This window comes from Barbus barbus, assembly GCF_936440315.1.
Source record: "Barbus barbus genome assembly, chromosome: 16".
NCBI lineage: Eukaryota > Metazoa > Chordata > Actinopteri > Cypriniformes > Cyprinidae > Barbus > Barbus barbus.
This window is the reverse complement of record NC_136744.1, coordinates 9,271,652-9,296,173: the sequence shown is the minus strand read 5'-3', so window position 1 is coordinate 9,296,173 and position 24,522 is coordinate 9,271,652. Positions and strand designations below refer to the sequence as shown.

At 37.6% G+C, this 24,522-nt stretch overlaps 1 protein-coding gene across 1 annotated transcript; it reads left to right on the top strand.

The window, feature by feature from the left end:
• Positions 1–943: 943 nt before the first annotated feature.
• Positions 944–23,986, top strand: LOC306882363 (brorin-like). Its single transcript, XM_079436916.1, has 3 exons — positions 944–2,205; positions 6,556–6,685; positions 23,003–23,986. The coding sequence occupies exons 1-3, from the start codon at positions 1,537–1,539 to the stop codon at positions 23,152–23,154; spliced, it is 951 nt and encodes a 316-aa protein (XP_079293042.1). The 5' UTR covers positions 944–1,536; the 3' UTR covers positions 23,155–23,986.
• The last annotated feature ends 536 nt before the right edge of the window (positions 23,987–24,522 follow it).

Below are 24,522 nucleotides of genomic sequence, written 5' to 3'. Positions count from 1 at the left end.
TGTCCTGGCAACAGATTACTAAACATGACAAAAATAAAAAAAAGTAATAATAATTATCAAAAACTACAGAAATTGAAACAGACACACAATGCAATCATAATTATTCATACTGGGAGGACAGTAAATGGGTCTGAACCACAAAACTATTGTTGAAAACTGGATTGTGAGCAAAAGGAACATTTAAACAGGCAATGCTTGCAAATTCAAGATGGCTTATTCAAATTGTGGTCAATTCAAGATGGCTTATTCAAATTGTGGTCAATTCAAGATGGCTTATTCAAATTTGGTCAATTTATTGCAATCAGTGAATGATTATGCTCATTAGTTGTTAGTAAAAATTAGTAGCTATTATTTCAGTCTGCTTTATATTCTGTTCAACTTTGGTTAAATGAAATAAAACTTCTGTTAAATACCATTTATGTATTATATTTTCATGAAATCTACAGAAGCACAGAATCAGTTACAGCCTGCACGATTGCAACTTGACTGAAGAATCATTGAAGTTGTTTTTAACAGAGTTTCTAGTGTTGCACTCCTTAAGAGAATTGATTTTGGGTCAGTTGTTTAATAGCTGCTGTAGCCAACTTCTCTGACTGATGATGCATTCAAGTCATGTCTGAAAGATTGTATTTATGAGTTGAACGGCCATGAAGAAAACCACAAATTTGTAATTACATGTGGAAAACTCTGAACTTTCTTTAAGCCCATAATTTTGAAGTTGGGGACATGTCATTGAGAAAATATGTCGGATGCAAAGGGTGCAGCATCTGTATTGATGGAAAATTAGTTTGTACAAAATATAACATTATTGTACAATTACAATAGGATATATAGTAATTAAATTAGCAGCAGCTTCATAAATCAAATAAAAACACAATATGGTACCATAGTGATCCAACCAAAGTGACTTGAACATGTCATAATTACAACTTCCAAACTCATAAATACAATACTTCCCACGAGGAACTGAATGCACCATTATATATGACCCTGGACCACAAAAACCAAGTAGCACGGGGATATTTGTAGCAATAGCCAAAAATACATTGTATGGGTCAAAATTATTGATTTTTCTTTTATGCCAAAAATCATTAGGATATTAAGCAAAGATCATATTCCATGAAGATATTTGATAAATTTCCTACCGTAAATATATCAAAATTGAATTTTTGATTAGTAATATGCATTCCTAAGGACTTCATTTGAACAATTTAAGACTTATTTTTTCAATATTTAGTTTTTGTTTTCACCCTCAGATTCTAGATTTTCAAATAGTTGTATCTCAGCCAAATATTGTCCTATCCTAACAAACCATACATCAATGGAATGCTTATTTATTTAGCTTTCAGATGATTTTGAAAAATTGACATTTAAGACTGGTTTTGTGGTCCAGGGTCACATATTGCATAACCCCTGTCCATGGTGCTGAACTCTGCAGTTTGTTTCTTTTACAGATGTGATGATGCTTCTGCTGTACTAGACTCTACCTGTGATTTGAGGATTGTAATGTGAGTCCAGGTGCAGTCCCGTCATTTTATGCTGGTGGAGAGGAGCGAGATGCTTCACTCGGCTGCCATGACAACAGGACTTATCTTTGTTAGTTGGCTCTTGTATACGAGCGCACGGGGCAATCCCATTGTGTCGGTGCCTGAGGGTGGGGAGAAAGAGCGCTTGGAGCGCGTTCTGACCCAGGCCAAGGAGGGCGCGCTGAGCCCCGGTGCAAAGCAGCGTCTGGAGGAGCTGAGTAATCTTGAACTGGAGGGGATCAAGGGTGGGAACAAATCCAATTCTAGCAGGACCAGACCCAACTTGAGTTCATTGAGACGAGGGTCCAAACTACAAGGCAAGAGCCTCGAAGCCTGGGGTGAGCAAGAATCGCTCAAGCAAACCGAAGAGGCGCCAACAGAAGAGGCCAACGCCTCTCTGGATGCGATCGATGAGTATGCGTACCCCGATTATAGGGGGAAAGGCTGCATGGACGAAACAGGGTTCGTGTTCGCCATTGGGGAGAAATTCACCCCGGGACCCTCCACCTGTCCATGCTTGTGCACAGATGAGGGTCCTCTGTGCGCCCAACCAGAGTGTCCAAAACTTCACCCTCGTTGCCTGCGCGTCGACACCAGCCAGTGCTGCCCGCAGTGCAAAGAGAAGAAAAACTACTGTGAATTTCGAGGAAAGATCTACTCCTCTCTGGAGGAGTTTAAGGTTAGCCCAACACATTAAATGCTTCATTATCCATATGCCAGCTTTTACTAGGTTTATTCCTCTCTTTTATCTGTATTCAACAGTGTCAGGAGTGCCAGAGTGACCTTTATTTTATGGCAGATTATGTGAAGTCCTTACGCTTAGATCTTTACTCCTATGAATCTCTGTTCATTATTGAGTGGAATTGAATTTTTGTGGTCCAGTGGAGTTTTCTGTCCAGTTGAAGAAATCTAATGTGTGCACATCATGTCTTGATTATATATTGATTCCAGCGAGCCAAAAATGAGATTTAAAAATTGTACATTTTTTCATTTTTAATCCATCACTCTTCCTCAGCCCCAGTCTTTCCCCAGGGAGGAGGCTCGCAACAAGATAACATATTGTTTTTCCTGCATTTTCTGCTCTGAAAGTGTGAAGAGTTCAATTATTATGCAAACCTAATGGTGACTTATCTTGCTGAGGCTGTTATGTAAGAGAAGACGACAGGCCTTTTTTCCCTGTAAAGCCCTATTATGATGCTCTCTAATTTTGCCTTTAGCGAAAAATGCATGTTATCAGTTTCAGAGTTAGCAGCAGGTGCACAAATGATTCTTTTTGAACTACGTGTCTCGTCCCACAGTGTAGCCTAAGCCATTAGCTGCTTCTACAGCTTATGCTCTTGAATCAATTTTCATTGGTTCCTCCTCCTGTGTCATTGGAGTCCTTATCCAAAACACCTGAGCTTTATGGCGAGCGGTGAGATTTATTAATGCAGAAGTCAGCACAAGCGCTTTTCACAAAGAGTGGTAATGACCAAGCACTGAATTTATTGGTTATGCTCAGCCACATCTAATGCATATGCAGGCTGCAAAGGTAACAATTAAACCCTCAGCAGAAAAAAAATCAGTCCCCGTATCATATCTGTTTAGTCCCACAATGCTCGCCTCTCAGGGGGAGCTGCCGAATGAATCCGTGCTCGCCTCTGTTGAACTTTTCAATTTTAGAAACCCCCTGTGAATTTTTATTTTATTTTCCATCACAATTGGAGGTGACACATTGTCCTCTGTTTGATTTGTTGAAGATTGTCTCAGGAGATATTGCGTGCAGAAGGTTCTTTTTACAGAAATGCTAATGCAAGAAAAGTCTTTTGTATTTTATGCTTCAAAGCAGAGAAGAAGCAGTGAGCAAAACTGATCGTTTGTTCATATATACAGTATATGATTTCGGAGAGATCTGTAAAGTCACATGAATGCTTGAGAAATCCACTATGTGACAGAACGACTCTGAATTTATCACATGAATACAGTTTGACCCAGGTTCATAAAATGCATGTGGCTGTTTCTTCAACTATGGGACCACTTTGGGTGCAGTGGATTTTTAAAAATGAAACACTTTTTGAATTTGCTACTTGGTTTAATTTGTCTTCTAACAATGTCCAACCGTGATGTGAATTACAGCAAAATTTCCTGAACCATAATTTCCACCACATCTGAAATCACCATTCATGAAAATGATGGTGGTGGAAATGACTTTTTTAACATTAATGGAATAAAATGGCAGACTCTTTCCCTACTAAGGCTAATTTTACAGCTAACATTTTATGTCTCGTAGATGCAGACATCTAAAAATACTATCAGATTTTTTGCATACTTTGACAGAATGCAACTGTTAAATATTGGTTATATATTTACACTTTATGTATAATGCATTATAAAAGTAGTTTAAATGCATTAATTATGCCTTGTAATGCACCTTATAATGTATTGTACAGTCTCATGAATAATTGTAACCACAGTTAATACATTGGCTGCATCCGTAAACATAGGCTTTAATGATCTACAACAAAATAGTACAAATTTTGATGATAGCTAAAATATGTAATTACTATAATACTGATTTCTCACTAGAAAGAACATCAAAAGTGCAAAAAGTTAGTCAGAAAAATACATTTACACACCACCAAACACCAGTATCAGATGGCATATTTATTTATTTTTTTAGCTCAACCATCACGGAATGGAACGCACAGCATTGTGGGATATTAAAGATATAATGTATTACAAAACACATTATGAATAATTATAATGCATTATACCCTTTAATAACCATTTTTAATGCATTATACATAAAGGCTTTAAGTAAAGTGTTACCAAATATTCTGTTGACAAGTAATATATACCTGGACTTTGAAGGTTTTCTTCACACGCTGGGTAAATTGTTAGTGGCAAATTTGTTGTTTGTGATAGAAAATATGCAACAGCTGAGGAAATGTCATTAAGTATGTCAAATTGTATATATAAATCATTGGTAACACTTTACAATAAGGTCCCATTAGTTGACTTCAGTTCATTAAACTAACATTAACAATGAGCAATACATTTGTCACAGTATTTATCATTTCTTGTTAAAATACAACTGTTCATTGATAGTTCGTGTTAACTCAGGTCCATTAAATACAATTAACAGATACAACTTTTGATTTTAGTAATGTAGTCATAAATATTAATATTTACATTAAAGGGGACCTATTATGCTGCTTTTTACAAGATGTAAAATAAGTCTCTGATATCCCCAGAGTGTGTATGTCAAGTTTTAGCTCAAAACACCCCACAGATCATTTTTTATAGCTTTTTAAAATTGCTACTTTTAGGGTATGAGCCAAAACGCTCTGTGTTTGAGTATGTTGCTTTAATGCAAATGAGCTGATGCTCCCGCAGAAGAGGGCGGAGCTTCAAGAACTCCAGCTCCGGCATTAGCAGTGCTAGCCTTTGCACATAAACATTCCACTATTAATACAAGCCTGTTATCTTTACAGAAAACATACTCATTTCAAAGTCAGTCATCTGATTATATTGTGCATAATAAATTTGCGTTTATGAATTACACAGACGGGGAGCATGGCAGGATAAAAATAACAACATAGCTGGTCTCATGGTGCATGGCATGCTATCACAAACTTAAGACCCACTCGTGATTATGAGCTCAATAAACTCAAGTGATCGACTCACATTGCTTTCATATGCAACTTTTAACCACCACATTCCTATTCACGATCATTCATGAAGGCAGCACCAGTGAAAACAGACAGAGACAATGGTAGCTTTAGCATCATTAGCCTTACAGAGTGCCAAGAAGCTCTCTCAGAAGGGCAATTTGGAAAACAAACGCATGGTACTTACTTTGTCTGGAGCTGACTTTCGCACACAAAGAGTTGGTATTGATTCCTACACGTATTGGGGACTTTACCGATTTTTTCCGGTACATTTCCTTAGACAATGAAACTTAACCACAGTGTCCTCAGCGGCTCAGAAGGAGGAAGTCTATGGAGACTCCTATGTTCGTTAGCGCATCCCAAAACACAACACTTGAAATGCCTCTTTGGCGCTGACATTGTATATCTCCAGCAGCTACAGCAGGTTATCAGTAATGGCAGAGGCAGACCACAGCTTCTCACTCAGGGCTGTGTTTATGCTTATAGGGCAGCGTCACAAATGGGCGGGACTTTTTCCCCTCGGTGACGTGAACAGAGGGAGAATCTGAAACAGCTCGTTCTGAGAGACTGTTTATGATTTTTTTAGATTATAAACAAATGAATGGGTGGATTTTTACCATTATAGGCAGTTTGTTTTCACACAACTGTGTTCAAACACCTTATAAAAGTGATTTTTGCACAATAATGCTTTAGAAGTATTTTTCATTGTTAGCTTACATGAACTAATGTTTTTTTCCTGATTGTGAACAAATAGAACCTTATCATAAAGTGTTTACACACAATAAAAATAGAAATGGTTTATGTTTCACACTTTATTTGGATAAAATGGATTCTTGTATTTTAACATCAAAAGGCTGGGTCTGAGAAGAGGGTGAAATCTATATATAAAAGTCATTGGAAAAATAGCAAATATAAATGAAGGCACAATGAAAATTTTCCAAGATAGTTTTAATATGACCCTCGTGTAACAAAATGGGGGGGGGGGGGGGGGGGGGGGGTGACCCTTGGGACCTAAAAGCGCCTGTAGTTGAAGAATCACACAAAAAAGTAGACAGGTATTAATATTCATCCATAATGAATGGACTGGAGCGTAAGGCACGACTCAGAGTTCCCCATGGACATAAATATGGAAAGAAAGGAAGGGAGAAGAGTAATGCCAGAGGAATTGCCAGAAGGAATTAGGTAAGCATTGTTAATATACTCCAAGTGCTGTGATTGGCAGGATTGTATGCGCGTGCTCATCGATTAAACTGAACACTCATCAGTTCCCTCAAAGAAGCGCGCCACAAATCAGAGCTCTTGTTCTTCCTCTGATGATTGTAATAGTATAACGAAGGTTGCTATAGAAGGTTTTGTTTTTTCTCTGCCTGTGTTTCCAGGTGTCTCCATGCGAGAAGTGCCGTTGTGAGCCCAGTGGAGAGGTTCTGTGTTCAGTGTCAGCTTGCCCACAGACCGAGTGTGTTGATCCGGAATATGAGCCTGACCGGTGCTGCCCAGTGTGTAAGAGCGGTAAGTGGTTGTGTTCTTCCAGCCTATCTCTCTTTCTCTGTTATATTCCTCATACCTCTCAAACCGCCATCCCCTGAACCGCAGAACCCCCGCTGTGTCCCCCAGGAGCAAGAGAGAGGTAGGTTAGAATCGCTTCTGTAAAATGACCACAGAGACTTCTGTCCACTTCACTCAATTACCATACCATGAAGAAAATTCACAGAAAGCTTGCACAGAGCCGCAGATCTCACCGCCTCTTGGATGGCCTACGTGTGCATCCATCTTATTGTTCTATAATAGCCAGTTTACTTCAGTGAGGCGATGCAAACCCAAGGAGATCATATTTGTCTGCAGGCCTTTGTTTAAGATAGTTGCCGGCATGCATTATTCAGACAGCAATAGCACTAATGAACCTGCAAAGTTGCTCTGCTTGTTTCCAGGAGGTGAGGTGATTAGCACAGGCAGGTGTTTCGGTTGCAGTCTGCTTTCTCCAGCCCTAGGGCACAGATGCTTAAACTTTTTAAAAAAATTTCCTCCATTTGGCTGCAAATACAGAAGTATAAGGTACATAAATGTACTCCCTCGTCAAAGCGCCCACTGCAGAGATGGAAGTATTTTCAAAGCCACTCTACATGAAAAGCACCCTTGCACGGCAGCCTTTTTTTGCTCTGTTACAAAATCTAGTGAGCTGCCTACAGAAGCAGCATTTTAAGAGATTTTCGGCGCGCTCCAGACAAGAAGGTTGTTCCACGAGGAATCTGAGATACCTTCTTTTGGACTAATTTCTTAGGCAGTGCATTACGTGTATACTTTGCAGAGAAGGCAATCCTATAAGGCAATATGTTGAACTCAACAAAACAACACAAATCCAAGATGGTGGATGAGGTGTTGATTATCAATATTTTTTTTTTCAAAATGTTCATTCCGTATGGAAAAGTTATTTATAAAATGGTAACACTTTTTTGAAATAAATATGATTTGTTAACATTATTTCATGTATTGACTATCATGAACAACTAATAATGAACAAAATTTGTGACCCTGGATCACAAAAGCAGTCTTAAGTCGCTGGGGTATATTTGTAGCAATAGCCAAAAATACACTGTATGGGTCAAAATTATTGATTTTTCTTTTATGCCAAAAATCATTAGGATATTAAGCAAAGATCATGTTCCATGAAGATATTTAGTAAATTTCCTACCGTAAATATATCAAAACTTAATTTTTGATTAGTAATATGCATTGCTAAGAACTTCATTTGGAGAAATTTAAAGGCAATGCATGGTCTTTCAAATAGTTGTATCTCGGCCAAATATTGTCCTACCCTAACAATCAATGGAAAGCTTATTTATATAGCTTTCAGATGATGTATAAATCTCAATTTAGAAAAATTGTGGTTTTGTGGTCCATGGTCACAATTGGTTGGTTAGTTGTTGGCTGTATTTATTTGATATACTGTACAAAAATACGGTAAAATCAGTAATATTGTGAAATATTATTAATTAATTGTTACTTATTGTTTGTGCTGCTTAATATTTTTGAGGAAACCATGATTATTTGATGAATAGACAGTTTGGAAGAACAGCATTTATTTGAAATAATTTTTGAATAATTTGTCTTTACTGCCACTTATGATTTTATACATACTTGTTGAATAAAAGTATTAACCTTTTACAAAAAAAAAAAAAGAAATCACTGACTCAAAACTTTTAAATGTTAGTTTTGTATAGTATTGATATAATATAATACATAATACATGAGCTAATGTTAATTTATACATTTAAAAAAAGCAAAAACACATAAATATGTATGAGTATGTATAAATTAACATTGTTCTATATTAAGAAGTGATGCAAAGTATTGTTCATTATTACTTAATGATACCAAATGCTTTAAAGGGTCATGAACTGCCTTTGTTTTTTATTTTGTACTGTTCTCTGAGCTTCTCTGAGGTTTTGAGTTCTGAAATCTACAGGATGTTTTTATAGCACAGTGATGTCTTACATGTAATATGAATTATTTTATTGTACTATTGTGCTGTTAATATACTGCAGCAGCATGTGTTAATGAAATCTATTGAAGTCGAAGACAGCAGACAGCGAGGTAACTCACTAGGTTTCTGAACAGACCTCTTGTCTGCCTTGTGCGTGCTATTGTTCTCTTTTTGGCCAGAGGACTGTTTTTCTGGTGGGGGGAGGAAAGATAAGCGGTGACCTCAGGTTAGTGTGTGAGTGTTCTGTGATTGGAACACATTACAATGTCTTGGGAGAAGTTTTCTGAATCAGTGTGGGTTATATAGAGCTGTTTGAGATGCTTTTAGACAGCATGTCCAAGACTGTTGCTTCTTGTGTACGCCTGGATCCTGATCTAATATGGCACCGGCAGCCATGCTGCCTCCTTCAGCAGAAAAGAAATGATGACTTGTTAAATGGATCTCTGACTCGGCAGCTAAACTCTCAGCGTAGTGTGGACAATGGGGGAAAGGGTGATGTGGGGCAATTATTTTAAAGAGCACACGTGTTTAAATGAATCATCTTGGCATTTGCTGAGATGCAGCCAAGACTCCCTGATCCAATATCTCAGTTGGTGTTTGGCTGTGAGATGGAATCCAAGGAACAAAAGCGGGCCAATTTCATCAAGTTGTGCCATGGTGAATTCAAACAGATGTATGTGCACACTCAAGCTGTATGGTTTTATGATGGATTGGAAACATTTTTGCTCAACGCACAAGATTACAGCTGCCTAGTGATTTCACGGCGTGCTGTAATACCGTGGCTCGTCTCGGCTTCGTCGTGCTTGCCAGGTAGTCTGCAATTTGATTTAATCTTGGAATTGTTTCGATAGATAAAATCACTCTAATACTCTGTTTGTATTTCCTGTGGTTCCTCCACATGTCTTGTGGGGGTGGATCACAGAGAGTCGCGAGTGCAATGGGTGGCACCTCTGAGGCTTTTGCTGCGAATGTCTGACTCCTGCACAGATGCAGTGCAAGAAGCAGCCAGATGCTCTGACCCCATGAGAGTTGCACTCTTCAAAAAGTAAGACTTCAAAGCTTTGCGCGGTGACACCGTAGGATGGGTGCCGGCTGTGACATCTAGTTCTAACATAGCATCTGATGAGGATAATAATCACATACACAAACTTAGCGTTTGACAGGAGAACACCAAGGAGGCCATTGGCATTTTTTAACGACTGACACTGGACCCCTTGGAAGTACATGATTTCAAATCGGGGATAGAGTCACTTCTGAAGGGCCAGTTATTTGAGCCAGAAATGTCATGATTGATCACTCTGGAGCTCAGTAAGTTCTGACTAGAAAATTAATGATTATCAAGTCCAGCTTTGAATTATGACTTGTTAAATCCTTGTTTGATTTTTTTTAAACAAAACAAATGTAAACTGAGAATTTACAGACAGACATTAAAAAGTTTGGGGTCAGTAAGATTTTAAATTTTTAAGGAATTAATACAGAAAAGCTAATTAATAACAGTAAAGAATTTTACAATGTTACAAAAATTATATTTTTAAATAAATGCTGTTCTTTTGAACATTCTATTTATCAAAGAATCATGAAATTTATCACAGGTTTCCACAAAAATATTAAGCAGCACAACTGTTTTCAACCTTGATCATAATAAGAAATCAGAAATCAGCATATTAAAATGATTTCTGAAGGATCATGTGACACTGAAGACTGAAGTAATGGCTGCTGAAAATTCAGCTTTGCATCACAGGAATCAATGACATTTTAAAATATAATTCTTTTAAATTGTAATAGTAATTCAGAATATTACAGTTTTTATTGTATTTTTGATCAAATAAATGCAGTCTTGGTGAACATAAGTGATGTCTTTGTAAACATCTTACTGACCACAAATTTTAATGGTTGTATGGATGGGCTGTTCACTAGAAACTATCCTAAGCTGTGACGTCAAAAGTAACAGATGGAAATAAATCCAGTTTACATTATTAAGAGCCCTTCAAAAAAAAAAGAGTAGGACACAATAAAATATAAGTGCTATATAAGTTTCTTTTATCAGAATGCACAGCTGATTTCAAATGGCTGTTAATGGAAAAAAAATGCTTCTTAGCATTAGTTAATGTATCTACAAGCAGGGTCTAAAGGCTAAAGCATTGCTAACCAGCTAAAACTTGACCCCATGCTCAAAACAAAACTTTTTCAACTTTCTGTGTAAGTGACTTGTCCAATAAATCAGAAGGAGAATGATTATTTAATTGGTACCATTAAGAGTCAATTATCATCTGATTGACTGCGCCTTTGTATGTGACTGGCCCTTTGAGAAAAATGTGGTGTCTAAGGGATGAAATGATAATAGCTGCAGTAGAAATGGGGGCTGTCGTCTTCATTTTGGTTGGCAGACTTGACACTGAATGGGGAAGCAGTGAGGAGAATCGATTTCTAAATGGGTTGCAAGCATTTCTCTCATAATCATAATCTTGTGCTTGGTTCACGCTCACCACGGCATGCAGCAGGGGCTACAAAAGCCTCCCCCTCTGACTGTTTTAGCTCAGGTCACAGAAAGCACACAATTCAAAAGACGTAAATGCTTGTAATTTGTTCGGTCATTAGAACGTCTCATCATTGAGCTGATTCATCTGTGGCCAGCATCAGCAGCTTGCAGAAAATGCAGCAAACAGTGCAAGGCCACCTACATCTTCAAGGCCGTGGTGCACATTTCATCCTATTAGCCACAGTTTCATTAATTTTAAGTGGTTGTTAACACGTGAAAAGCTCAAAGGGTGCATGAAGCAGTCACGAGGGCTGATATATCTATTTGTTGCTTATGAAGAGCAGAGGTAAGCACCTCTTTCTTAGCTACTGAATGAAGTATTATGTTCCCGTGCAGAGTGCTGCCTGGGTCTGTTGTTGGAGGAGTATGCTGGGAGACACTTGAGGAAGTGCCATGGGGGGAGATGAAAGTGAACGCTATTGCTAATATCCACCCCAGGCAGTTGTTCATGAATATCAAAGAACATCTGTGAGGAGCTGCAATGTTGGGACTCAAAAAGAACGGGGTGAAAAAAAACATCCCGATTCAGTCATAGCACTCCCGCATTCTTTTCTCTCACTGAGGGACTGTCAGTAAATAAGAAACTTGGCGTTGAGTGATTCTTTTGAGTGCTTTTTGTTGCTTTAAGATTCATAGAGAAAGCTGCACCAATATCACAAACTCCCAAAGATGCAAGACCCTCTTTTAGGTAAGGATAAATGTGCTTTTATCAGGAATTTTTGTGTGATAATTAAAACAGCATCAACTGGTTATATAATCTTTAACCACATGCAGTTAGTCACTATAAAGCTACACATTATAACTGTCTAAATCAGTGGTCGGCAACAGGCGGCTGGTTCTGAAATAGATCTGTCATGACAACAAGAGTTACTCACAATCAGAGTATGTGAATGGAGCGGAGCGGTGTGATTTTGAATGGAGCGAGGAGCGGAGTTTTTAAAAGTCGGAGCGTTGTGGTTTTCACTCGCTCCATCACGAATACAATTCATGCCAACGACCCGTAATATAACTGCATATTTATATAACTTATTCTCAGAATTGCATGATTTAAACTCGTACTTGCGAGTTAAAAATGTATAATTATGAGATATAAACTCGCAATTCTGAGAACATATCAGTCTTTTCCCCCCTCAAAACTGGACTTTAACTCGAAATTCTGACTTTATATCTCGCAATTCTGTGGGGGAAAAAAAAGGCAGAATTGTGAGATAAAAAGTTGCAATAACCTTTTTTTATTATTCAGTGGCGGAAACGGGCTTCCGTAGAACTGTGATATTTCAAACATACTGAAATACTTTAGACTCGGAGCGGTGTTTCTGATATCAGTGAGCGCGGAGTGGAGCGATTATTAAATGCTCGGAGCGCGGAGGGGAGATTGTTGACATACTCTGATCAGACACCGCCACACAAATGTGGTTTTTTGTTAATGACTGTCGCAGGATTTTACACAGAGTAACAGCTCACTACCAGTTTACAAAACACACTGTAACAGTCAGTCACAGGCAATTCTGGTTGCATTTTTCATCAATTAATATCTTAAATTATCCTTTGACTATGTTCTGGTCCACCATCTGTGAATGTTTTTTTGGCCCGATGCCAAACTTACTTGCCGACCCCTGGTCTAGGTGCTGTGAAAGAATCAGTGTTTTTGAACAAGTGAGCAGATCTTTAAAGCGAACAAATAGTTATCTTTTACTTTCATGTACTGGCTCTGACAATTAATATTTTTTCATTCACTGAAGTATCTCCTTTTAAAAACCATAACAGTGTTCCTTCTTTCAAAGGCTCATGGACTGACTCAAATCGGCTCTGAACGAGTCATCTTAGGTGCGTTGTCTTTGACCTTAAAGGGATAGTTCACCAAAGAATTTAAATTCTGTCATTAATTACTCACCCTCATGTCGTTCCAAACCCGTAAGACCATCGTTCATCTTCAGAACACAAATTAAGTTATTTTAGATGAAGCTGTGGGAATACGTTTTGTGTGCAAAGAAAACAAAAATAATGACTTTATTCAACAATTTCTTCTCTTCTGTGTAAGCCATGGTATATGATTTGTGGTATTCTCGTAAAAAATCGTCTTGTTGCTTCATAAAATTAACCACTGATGTCACATGGACTATTTTAACAATGTCCTTACTACCTTTCTGGGCTCCCTCGCATATAGGCTTTCGATCACAAAACATGTCTTTAAAAATTTTAATCAATATATTGTTTTCTGTGAATGAGAAATCAGAATGATTTTTACATTATTGTTAAGTAAATATTCTAGCCTACAAGACTGATTACTCAAAAGTCTTATTCAGGACTATGTGGTGTGGCTTTTATGGCCTTATTTCAGCTACATTTCTTTCCCCAAAACTTACTAACCACACATAATGTTTTTTTTCTAAAAAATGCAAACATGTACATCCATCTTGGACGCATGTTATTGTAGCACAGTTTGTGCTGAATACAAAAAATGTTGGTCAGTAGTATGTTTTAAGTAGCTGAAATAAGCACAAATATCAGGGCATGTCAAAACATCTCAAGGGCCCCAAAATCACCTCAGACCCCAGAAGGTTAAACAATCCCCTTGCGGATTTGAAACAACATGAGGGTGAGAAATGAATGACAGAATTTGCATTTAGGGGTGAATTATGCCTTGAAGTGCCCACTGAAGGCAGCGGAGAGGGAAATTTACCCACCAGTGTCATTGCTCATCACTCCAGCCTGAAAGAATTTTGAATAAAAGATAAAACTACAACATGTTACAAGGTGGTCATTTTCGTTTAGTTGTGAATGTGAATCAGTTGCATTCACAGCAAAGACAGAAAGGGAGTGAATATTTTTGAATAAATAAATGATCAATGACCATGCATTGCAAAATTATGCTAACACCTACTGGTATATGGATTTAACAAGATGAAAGAATCTGTGAACAAATCAGTGAATGAATTTGAAAATCATTTTATGGAACTCAAAAGAGAGTCACTGAGGTGAATCAAAATATCTACTAATACCTCGCATGTGTTACAAACAGGAAGAGATGCTTTTTATTTCCCTGCAGCCCTTTCCTTTTTGTCGACCTCCTCTCATGTGGGCCATTGCCTTGGCAACGTACAGGGAAACAAGCCCTTTTCTAGAAGGGCTCAGACACTGGGGTCACTGCTAATCTGAGGAGGTTGCAATAAACATTTCAAGCATGAGCCGAAAGCCCTGAAAATCCACGTTGCTGGGGGGAGAAAGGGATCACTTGCATTTTCCAAAAAAAAGAAATCAAAAATTGGAGGGAGAAATATTCATGGGGGCTTAAGAGAGGCCCTAGAAATCACTTTCAGGCCTCAGCTCATCTCAAATACTTCTTCTTTTTCTTTCTTCCTCGGGAGAAATATGTTCGCCCGGATTTGTTGCGCTGATGGTTTTATCCGTTTGTAACGGGGCTTGATTCTCTGCGATACTGAAGGAGAGAAGTAGAGGACAGTGATTTTATATGCACAGCACCTCCAGCTCTCTGTTCATTCTCCTAGAATAACAATTTTTCCAGTCTTTTATGCCCAGGAGATGCAGGAAAGTAGGAGAACAGGATTTGAAAAGCAAACCACACAGATAGGAGAATGTATTTAACAGATGTCTGAAATCAAAATGCCCTGCATTTATGTTAATGGCATCTTTATCATACAGGAAAGCTCAACAAATTAGGAAGATTCCTGGGGCCGGTTGCACTAGCTGTGCGTAAGTTACAGCTAAGCCTTGTTTTGATGCAAAGTAGCAGCATACACACTAATAAAATATTTTTGTATTGCACCATTAAACTTGAAATGTTGAACTCTATATAAACTAAAGATTTACAGAAGGAATAGTGGTTGGACTTAATTGCATAATACTTCAATTCTTTAGACATGGCAATGTTGACATTGACACTCATTTACATACAGTATTAAGAGAGAGAACATTATGTGAATAAATTACTTGGTTAGTGGCTCTTCAACACAAACCCGGCCTAAACAGCACTCCTCTTTGTACATTGGTCTGTGTTGTGCATGTCTAATAAAATCAATCATGATAAATAAATGTTTTAAAATTTGAAAAAACAAGAAAAATTTATGAAAATTTACTCACCCTCATGCCATCTAAGATTTGGAACAGATTTGGAGAAATGTAGCATTACTTGCTGAACAACGGATTCTCTGCAGTGAATGAGTGCCGTCAGTCCAAACAGTTGATAAAAACATCACAATAATCCACATGTAGTGCTGGTCGGTTTTAAACAAAAATCTGTATCATGTTTTTTTTGTTTTTCTTTTTAGGATTCTTACTGTTTCATGATTTATCATGTTGTTTTTTACCTTCAGAATGCATGAAACAGTTGCAGAATCACTGCATTTTAATCACGATCCAAACAAACATGCTATATGTAGCATCAACAGTTGATGTAAATTAGATTGTATAATTTCAAAATCTGAAGCAAAAATAGAAAGGTCTGACCTTAGCTTTGAGAAACTATACTACATAAAACATATCTGCACAAAATGAACAGCAGATGGGCTGAATAAGAGCGCAAATTCACTCTCTGACAGCAGGTGGCGCTTATGGAACAGCAGCGATACAGCATTTCCTTGGATACCACTTTAAACAAAGCAGCGCTGCTATTAATATGCATTAATGGATGTTAGATGAAAAAAAACAGCATCTTAATTTTTTCTGTAAGACAGTCAGTCCCCCTCAGAGATGCATAAACCCTCACCCCAATTCAGTATTTAGGATTTTTTTCTGTTAACTCTTCTGTTAACGGCCGTTTACAGTTTATGCCCAGTTAAAGAATTAGTTTTGTGTTATTAATAGTTCTAAAAGTTTTCCAACCATTAGTCAGATGTGTATGCAGGTAATAGGGATCCCCACTCAATTAACAACACTGTCTACGTTGCTTAGCCATGGTATGCCATTTAAAAAAATAAAATAATATTGTGTGTTCAATTCAAACCAGTTTACTGTTTGAACCAGTATATTGCCCAGCACTATCCACAAGTAATACACATGACTCCAGTCAATCAATTATCATCTTGTGAAATTATCAGCTGCATGTGTGTGAGAAACACAAACATCATTAAGACATTTTAAATTTAACCCATTGCTTCTGGCCAAAATACCAGTCCATAAGTCATAATAATGTGTCCTTAACAAACTTATCTACATCTATATTATGGCCTGAGGGTGAGAACATTTTCATTTTCAGTATAGAGCACTTTTGGTGCATTTTGTGTCAATATTGGCTTTATATCACCCGTATTATATCGGCCATATAAGCTATTCATTTAAGTAGCATCATATTTCAGTTGTAAAAAAAATTTTATCCATTTTTTTTTTATTTGAGGCAAATGAAGTTCAGGGATCAGGGATATACTGATAATTAAGAATAAACTGAAATTCACTACATTCTGCTCACATATTTGAAAGTTATTGATCGCTGAGGGTAAACGTCATTATTCCACTTTGCATTATTTTACGGAGATCATATGACTTGCTAGCTATTCTTTCTTATGAACAAATGGTGCAATCAAATAAGCCCTAGTGTGTACTTTATGTTCCATTTTAAGTAAGATCTAACAAACGGCTGGTGCAACACTACCCTGGTCCATACGGCATTGCGTGTGACTTATAATGAGAATGTTGAAATCGTTCATTAATGTTTTAGTGAAGTCCATCCACTGGCACTTCCAGAATAAAATATACCCCTGCAAATCTGCCTACACCTTCTCCATCCATCCCAGCCCAGCCATCATTTCCACAAAAGTAAGTAAATTTAGTGGCATTTATAATGCATGCGTACTAAAGAACTGCATTAGAGGGCTTTCCTTTTTACTTATTCTGAGAACAGTGTGAGCTATGATCCCGGCTCTTTCAGAGAGCATCAGCTCTAATGAGCTTTAAAAGATCATGTCATTTTCAGGATCCAAGCTTTCCTTTCCTCCTTTGCTTTTTATCTCAATTACCACTGTACCATGGGGAATGCAATTCATCTCTGAATGGACCAAAGTCTTTAATGGTGCTCTCTCTTGAATTTAGCCTCTACAGCAGCGCTTTGATAGGCAGCGAGGATAAGGGTCTGCTCAGCGTGATTAAACACTCCTCTCCGCTGCCAAAAATGCAGCATGCGTACTGCTCCACTGCTGTTTTGTTTGTTGCTGTATACCCAACAAGTTTATCTTCCTCCTGATCCTCTTCGTCCTCCTTTTTCAACTTTCTCTACCCCCTCTCTCTGTGTACCAATGATCACATATAATACAACAATACATAATCATGTTCTACTATGCAACTGTTAAACATACATGGCAGCAGTATTAACGCACATATAGTACAGAGCCATAGGGTGATCTGAGATATAACCCATTGTGATGAATCAGCTGTGCCAGCTGCTTTTACTTCCACAGTCTTGATATTAGGGGGCAGGAATCTGAAGTGTTTGCTCTGAAATGATTATAAATATGGATTGGATGACGTCTTGACAGCATTGGCCAAATATTCACAATGATTGATGTGCCTGCATTATTTTTATGTAGTCTTCCATCTTCTATGAAAATGTATTTTAGAGGCTGAATACCAATTCATCCTTATTTGGGGGATGTAAAAAAGTAAATGGAAGCTGTGCTTAGGTAGCATTTCACTTTAATGGCATAGTTTTTGTATTAATTTTGTTTGCTTGACAAAGCCATTATTATCTTTTTGAATTTTTTTTTTTAAATTTCTAACCAGAGACTTAAAATTTAAATTCTAAACCTAACTACAACAACCAAATTCCGTCCTGTAGCCTGTTCCGGCAGTTTCTCATAGCTGAAGAGTACTATAACTTCCATTGAAAAATTCTGACTATAAAAGCCATTTTACACAGCATGTTCTCAGTTTATTATCAATAGAATGGAGGCAGCCGGAGCTTTCCAAGTTCGTTCACAAGTATCCTGCTGGTGTGCACACTGCACATGGTCATATTTTTCATCTTTCCATGGATGCTGCGTACTAATAATGCATTTAGTTCTTATAGTCCCCAGCAGAATAGCCATATATGTACAAAATCTATTCCTTGATTTTCTATATAGTGGCAATTACTATAATAAGGAGTAAATGTTCACACCCAATCAGGGTTTGCATTAACTTTTTTTGTACACCAACCACTGTAGCTTGTGGTCTTCCAAAATTACTAGCCACTCAGCATTCAACTGGCCACAATTTTGTTGTTGGGAAATTATGGTTTATATGAATAAAGTTGATTACGGCATGCTAAAATATGACATGACTTAAAGACACGATTTACAATTTAGGGACAGATTTTCACAAAAACAAAACATTTTATAAAACTATAAACATTTTAACCTTTAAACCATTTTTTTAACAAAAGGGATGAGTCAAAAGTATCAATTATTAGGCTATATTAATTTAAAAAAAGCAATTGTTTAGATTTGTATAAGGCATAGCTTCTGGTCAACCCACCGGTTCACATTTACAACTGCGTGTTTGCTGCTTAAAAATATGGGTCAATTTTCACATAAAAATAGCAGATGGGCTTATTGAAAATGCAAAGTCATTCTCTGCCAGTAGGTGGCAATTGTAGAAGAAAAGAATTATAACGGTTTCTCCAATAACGACTGTATACAAAGCAGTGCTGCATTCATAAGTTACAGTATAGTATATATATATTCTCTCTCTCTCTCTCTCTCTCAGGCATTACAGATAAGATGAACTGAAAATGCCATTGAAACTTTTCTGAAGATAGTCGGTTTCCTTCAGAGGTACATTAAATTAAAAACAGCCGAACCACATTTTGAAAGTGTAGCTTATATTTATTCAATGAAATCACAATCTTTTTAAGTTTAGCCCTCACATTAAGACATATCTTCTTGTTTTTCTATCCCCAATAAGATCTTGAAATGATAAAAAAGACTTTAATGACTAAATTCAAGACTTTTTAGTTTGCATTCTGTTCTATGGAGAAAAACATTTTATAGAGAAAAATTGTGACCCTGGACAACAAAACCAGTCATAAGGGTCATATTTTTTTTTAAATTGAGATTTATACATCATCTGAAAGTTGAATAAATATGCTTTCCATTGATGTATGGTTTGTTAGGATATGACAATATTTGGTTAGCTATTTGAAAATCTGGAATCTGAGGGTGCAAAAAAATCTAAATATTGAGAAAATCGTATTTAAAGTTGTCCAAATGAAGTTCTTAGCCATGCATATTACTAATCAAAAATTAAGTTTTAATATATATTTATGATAGGAAATTTACAAAATATCTTCATGGAACATGATCTTAATATCCTACTGATTTTTGGCATAAAAGAAAAATCGATAATTTTGACCCATTGAATGTATTGTTGGCTATTGCTACAAATATACCCATGCTACTTACGACTGGTTTGTGCTCCAGGTTCACAATTGGTATGGATACTAGTATATAACAGCTAGTGGTGCCACCACGCAAATATAAAAATAAAGCATATTTTCAAACAACCTTTGCAAACGATGGTTTTGATGGTTCCTGGGAGGCTTGTTTACACTTTTGGGGGAGATAAACCCATGAATGGCCTACTTATAGAAGCCAATGAACAATAAACTAGGTTAAGAGAATGTATTTTGACATAAACTTCACCTTTAGCTTTATTAGCTATCATTTACATGCAGCACAGAATGCTATATTTACATATTCTAGCATGGGGCTGAAGCAATATCATACTTTGATTACCCATATTTTCACACCCCCAATCATTTATAAGGCAAATGAATGCAAAGCTTGCTGCCCATCGTGTGCTGTGTAAAATGCCATTAATTCCTGCTAGAGCTTTCAAGCTGTGTTCACCAAACTCAGCACAGTACTTCAGGCTGTTCTGACTTAGTAGGCTTTATTTTTTCAAATTGATCAGACTTGATTGTCCTGTAGTGAAAAGCCTTCCATCCATACATTTGTTCAAGCTTTAAACTATTCAAACCTTTCAAGTAAGGTTTTTGTCTAGCCAGTGTCTGAATTTGTCGTGGCAAATTCTCTTTTTGTAGATAACGTATGCCTCCGAATGAGACAAGCCATTTAGTGTTTGTCCTGATGAGTCATTTTAGACCTGCATGGTCCAGTGCATGATGTGGCATAGCAGTGCCAATCTATCATCCACTGGCTGTAGTTGGATGTTTTCTTTTTTGCTTTTGTTCATGGTCTTTTTGCCTTTACAGTAATAATAGGACACTTAAAACCAGACAGAAATGTGGATGGCTGTTTACTGACAAGGGATGCATTTCGCATGAACACAACTGCTTCCTGTGTGTCACATGCACGTGCACAAGCCACTGTACCATGGCTCTGAATACTGTTGCTAATAGCATTTATGTTTTATACCATGTCTTTTTTAAAGTCTATTTGCCAGTGTGTTGGTTTCATCGATAGCTATTTGCAGAAACCAGCTTTACTCAAAAAGCATTATAGCTGGATTCAAGTTTAAACATACATTTGTATAAATTTTTTACATTTTGAAAGAGCACTTGCATAAGAATAGTTAAAAATGTATGCAGTGGAAGAGCTTTATAGATTAGCACACTAAAGGTTTGAGTCTGCACTTGCGGCTTGATAAATGTTTATAGTGAACCGAGAGCTCAGCAATTACTCCTCTATGAAGTTATGATACAGTCATGTTTATGGAAGGCCTGATATTGAACTGTGCTCTACAGTGTGAACATCTTTAGAGGTACTATTGTCCTATTTAACACCATTGTGATAAAGACTGCTTGCTATCTGTGGGTTCAGTAAGGAATGCTGTCAAGACGAAATGTCCCTGCCTCAATGAAGTGAGCTGCATCAGGGATCCACACTGCAACTAAAATTGTCACAAATGCTGCAAAAAAATGTGCAAGAATAATGTATTATCTATTCCCAATTGGTGACAAGTGAGAAAGCTTTGTGTGCATCCGTATTCAGTTTTGTCAGAGACCATCTTGTGCATACCTGTGTTGAATGCCAATGAAAAATGATTCTTATGTACTGGTTGTTTGTAATGAATCATTTGAAATAACGTATTCAACAGTTTGAATCAGATTCAATGAATCATTTAGAGCTGGTACTGAGTTTACAAGTAGCTCCCTCACTGAACTGCCAAGCATTTTTCATGGGCGACTCAAAATTAACCAAGAATCATTAAACAGAAGCCGCATCTAGGTAGCATATCTCTTTATTGGCTTATTTTTAATTAATCAGATATGATCTTGTGCATACCAGTGTTGAATACCAATGAAAAATGACTCTCATGAAGTGATTGCTTGATATGAGTTATTTATAAAGATCCATGAAACAGATTGAATCATTTAGAGCTGTTACTGTGTTCACAAGTGAGTCATTTTTCAAGTCCGATTCAAAATTTACCAAGAATCATGACTGTTATATATGGTTTAAATTTTTGTCTCTTTATTGACTGATTGTTGTTTCACAACAGCATTTTGTTGAGTAAATTAACAATGGTGTTCTTAAAAAAAAAAAAATGATATTTTAACAAATCTTTAAAAACTAAATTATTTAATTAATTAAATGATCGTTTATTGTTTAAAATAATGTCCAATTATACAGTTGGATCAACTGTATGTTAAGTTTTTGGGGGGTGAGGGGGTGACATTGTCATCATAATCAACACAACATTTGACTTTTGATGTTTATACGGCACAAATATTATGATTAAATTTAGCAAATTTATACTAAATACAATTATAATAACACCCTAGATTTTATACCTTTGCACACAAGTGTCTCTGTCAAGCGATTTTGTAATTTATCAACTGAAAAATTAGCCTGACTACGTCAGACTTCGTACTTCCACTCAATTTCAGTTCGCTTCTGTTCTCAGTCTGATATAGCAAACCAGCTCCCAGATTATCTCCGCACCAGCCGTCCAACCAATGAACAGAGGGTGGGCTGAGAGCCGTGACGTAGAACCTAAGCGCTGAATTTAAGATTGTAGTTTAGGTTAGTTAAATCTAAAACGACCGCGGACATGGAGACACGGGATGCTATTCGCTCTGTTGTGGAGAATATTCCCGGCATTTGCCAACTGAAGCCCGAACAAGAAGAGTGTTTGGTTCACATTTTGAATGGAGGTGATGTTGTAGCCCTACTCCTGACAGGTTTTGGGAAAAGTTTAATTTATCAACTGTTACCGATCGTCTGCGAGAAACTGGGGAGTCTCTACTGTCAAATATTAGTTTAGATGCACTAATTGTACCGTGGATGCGTAGATTTACGTCACATAATCTGCAAAAGTCGTTCACAGACATCTTCACTCCGGTATTTCGCTCGATGATTTTGTTTTCGCCGCATACCTGTCTTTACAGCGGAAGTTCGAGGCAGCTGAGCCGGCGCATAACATACGTCATAACCAAACGTTATGTGATTGGCTTACACATTGGTTTTAAACTTCAGACAAGAGCCCACCCACGAGAAAGTAAACGCTTGTCAATTATGCCCTTCTAGACTCTGTCTACGAAGCAAAGCGAAGTAGCAGAGTTTGGTATTACCAGGCTACTGAAAAATCATTTGCCTCTTAAATATTTAATTCATAATTTCTTTGTTGGTTTGCAGCCTCGTACATGCAGAAAAAGAACTGTCTCGGGTCATAGTATTGTGCTTAGATTGACTGCTAACTTGAAAACATCATAAAATTTACATGAGGTCAGTTGACATAATTTGATCTTGATCCGTGACAGTTACTGCCACTCAAAACCAGGGCTTGCAGTTGTGTTGGCAGATCTCAACAGGCTTTCTCTCAGTTTGATGCAACCTCTCCCATCTGTGCACAGGGCCAAACTGCTACGCTGACACAGCGGTGATCCCGGCCGGCCGAGAGGTTAAGATCGATGAATGTACCATCTGCTACTGCACCTACGAGGAGGGCACCTGGCGTATCGAGCGGCAGGCCACCTGCAGCAAGAACGAGTGCCAGCCGAGCTAAGGCTCGAGACCCTCAGCCTTCACCCGGACAGCTGCGGAGATCTGGATCACCCGTCCCAGCTGTGGTCCGTATGGGCTCAGCACGCCAGCCCTGAGACTCACACGCAGCCAAGACACCGGCATCGCGTGCCGATACATCAGCCGGTCATTTGTGACCGTTCATGACTATGGACTCAGAGTGCCCTGTAGCATGCAGCGGATGGGCCAATTAACCTGGGAACAAGGCCAAGGGCCAGAGTGCAAAACGCTACTTTCTTCTCGCCACCACGGAGCCACGGAGTTGGCATGGAGTCATGACGAGTGATGAGATTCATACGTTAGAGTTACATGTATAGTCTTAGGAGGCATGGGGTCGAATTCAACTATATTAATACTTCAAGTTTGTATTGAGATTTATAACCCATATAAAGGATATTTATTTATGTATGTGCTGTTTCAATGATTATGATTGGATTCAGATATTTGATTTACAGTGAAATTATATTTTTTATAGCCACTGTATTTTGATATGCTGTAACGTTTTAATACCGGATCGACTTCAATCCGTCTTATTAGAATGTATAACGCACCTACAGCTGTCAATGTGTCTGGAGGAAACGTTTCTTCAAAGACTGTCAGGACTGACACGTAACAACTAACACAACGTCAGGATAGTCAGCAGAGCAGAATGGATTCGGTCTCCATTCAAGGAAATCAAAAACGGAAAAAAAAGCTGCTTGCAGATGTTTGCATTTATGTTAAGTCTCTATTGTGCTCTTATCTGAGGTCCGTTTTGCTAAGACGTGTTTCTATGTGTACGTGTTTTCATGTTTCAAATAAATCGTTACACTGTGCACGCTTGTTTGCAAGTTAGACGCTGATGTGAGGTCGACTGAGGTTAGTTGCCATTTTTAAACACAGGGCCATGCTTGAAATGTTAAGTAAAAACATGAAAAATGGCACAGATTTCATGAGGAATATTGAACCAGGAGGAGTGCCTGATCGAGAGGCCGGTCCAATAAATGCATGGTTAAATTTAGCCGTGTCAATAAAGAGCTCCATATTAGCATTTTGCTTTCAAGCCACTTAACCCCAGGTTTTCTGTTCTCGCAGTTAGTATACTAAATTGTAGTGTAAATAGCCAGCCCAGTCTCATGAAAATGCGTATAAATAGTACGCCAAATAAAAACCAAAAAAGTCCATTTTTGCGAATCATAGCACTGGGTGAAAAGCAGCGTTATTTTAGTGTCAGAGACACTACTATAGCTTTTGTTAATGTTTTGAATTAGTTTCAATTTAATTTAAAAGTTTGAATAAGTTTGTTGTCAAGTTTAGTTTGTTTGGGAACACTTTAGTTTAGGGACCAATTCTCACTATATTAACTAGTTGC

What these genes read in the sequence shown, in the direction of transcription:
- LOC306882363 (XM_079436916.1), top strand. Translation starts at nt 1,537, where the DNA reads ATGCTGGTGGAGAGGAGCGAGATGCTTCACTCGGCTGCCATGACAACA. An exon ending in CCTCTCTGGAGGAGTTTAAG is followed by an intron (nt 2,206 to 6,555) that starts GTTAGCCCAACA and finishes CTGTGTTTCCAG; the next exon opens with GTGTCTCCATGCGAGAAGTG. An exon ending in CTGCCCAGTGTGTAAGAGCG is followed by an intron (nt 6,686 to 23,002) that starts GTAAGTGGTTGT and finishes ATCTGTGCACAG; the next exon opens with GGCCAAACTGCTACGCTGAC.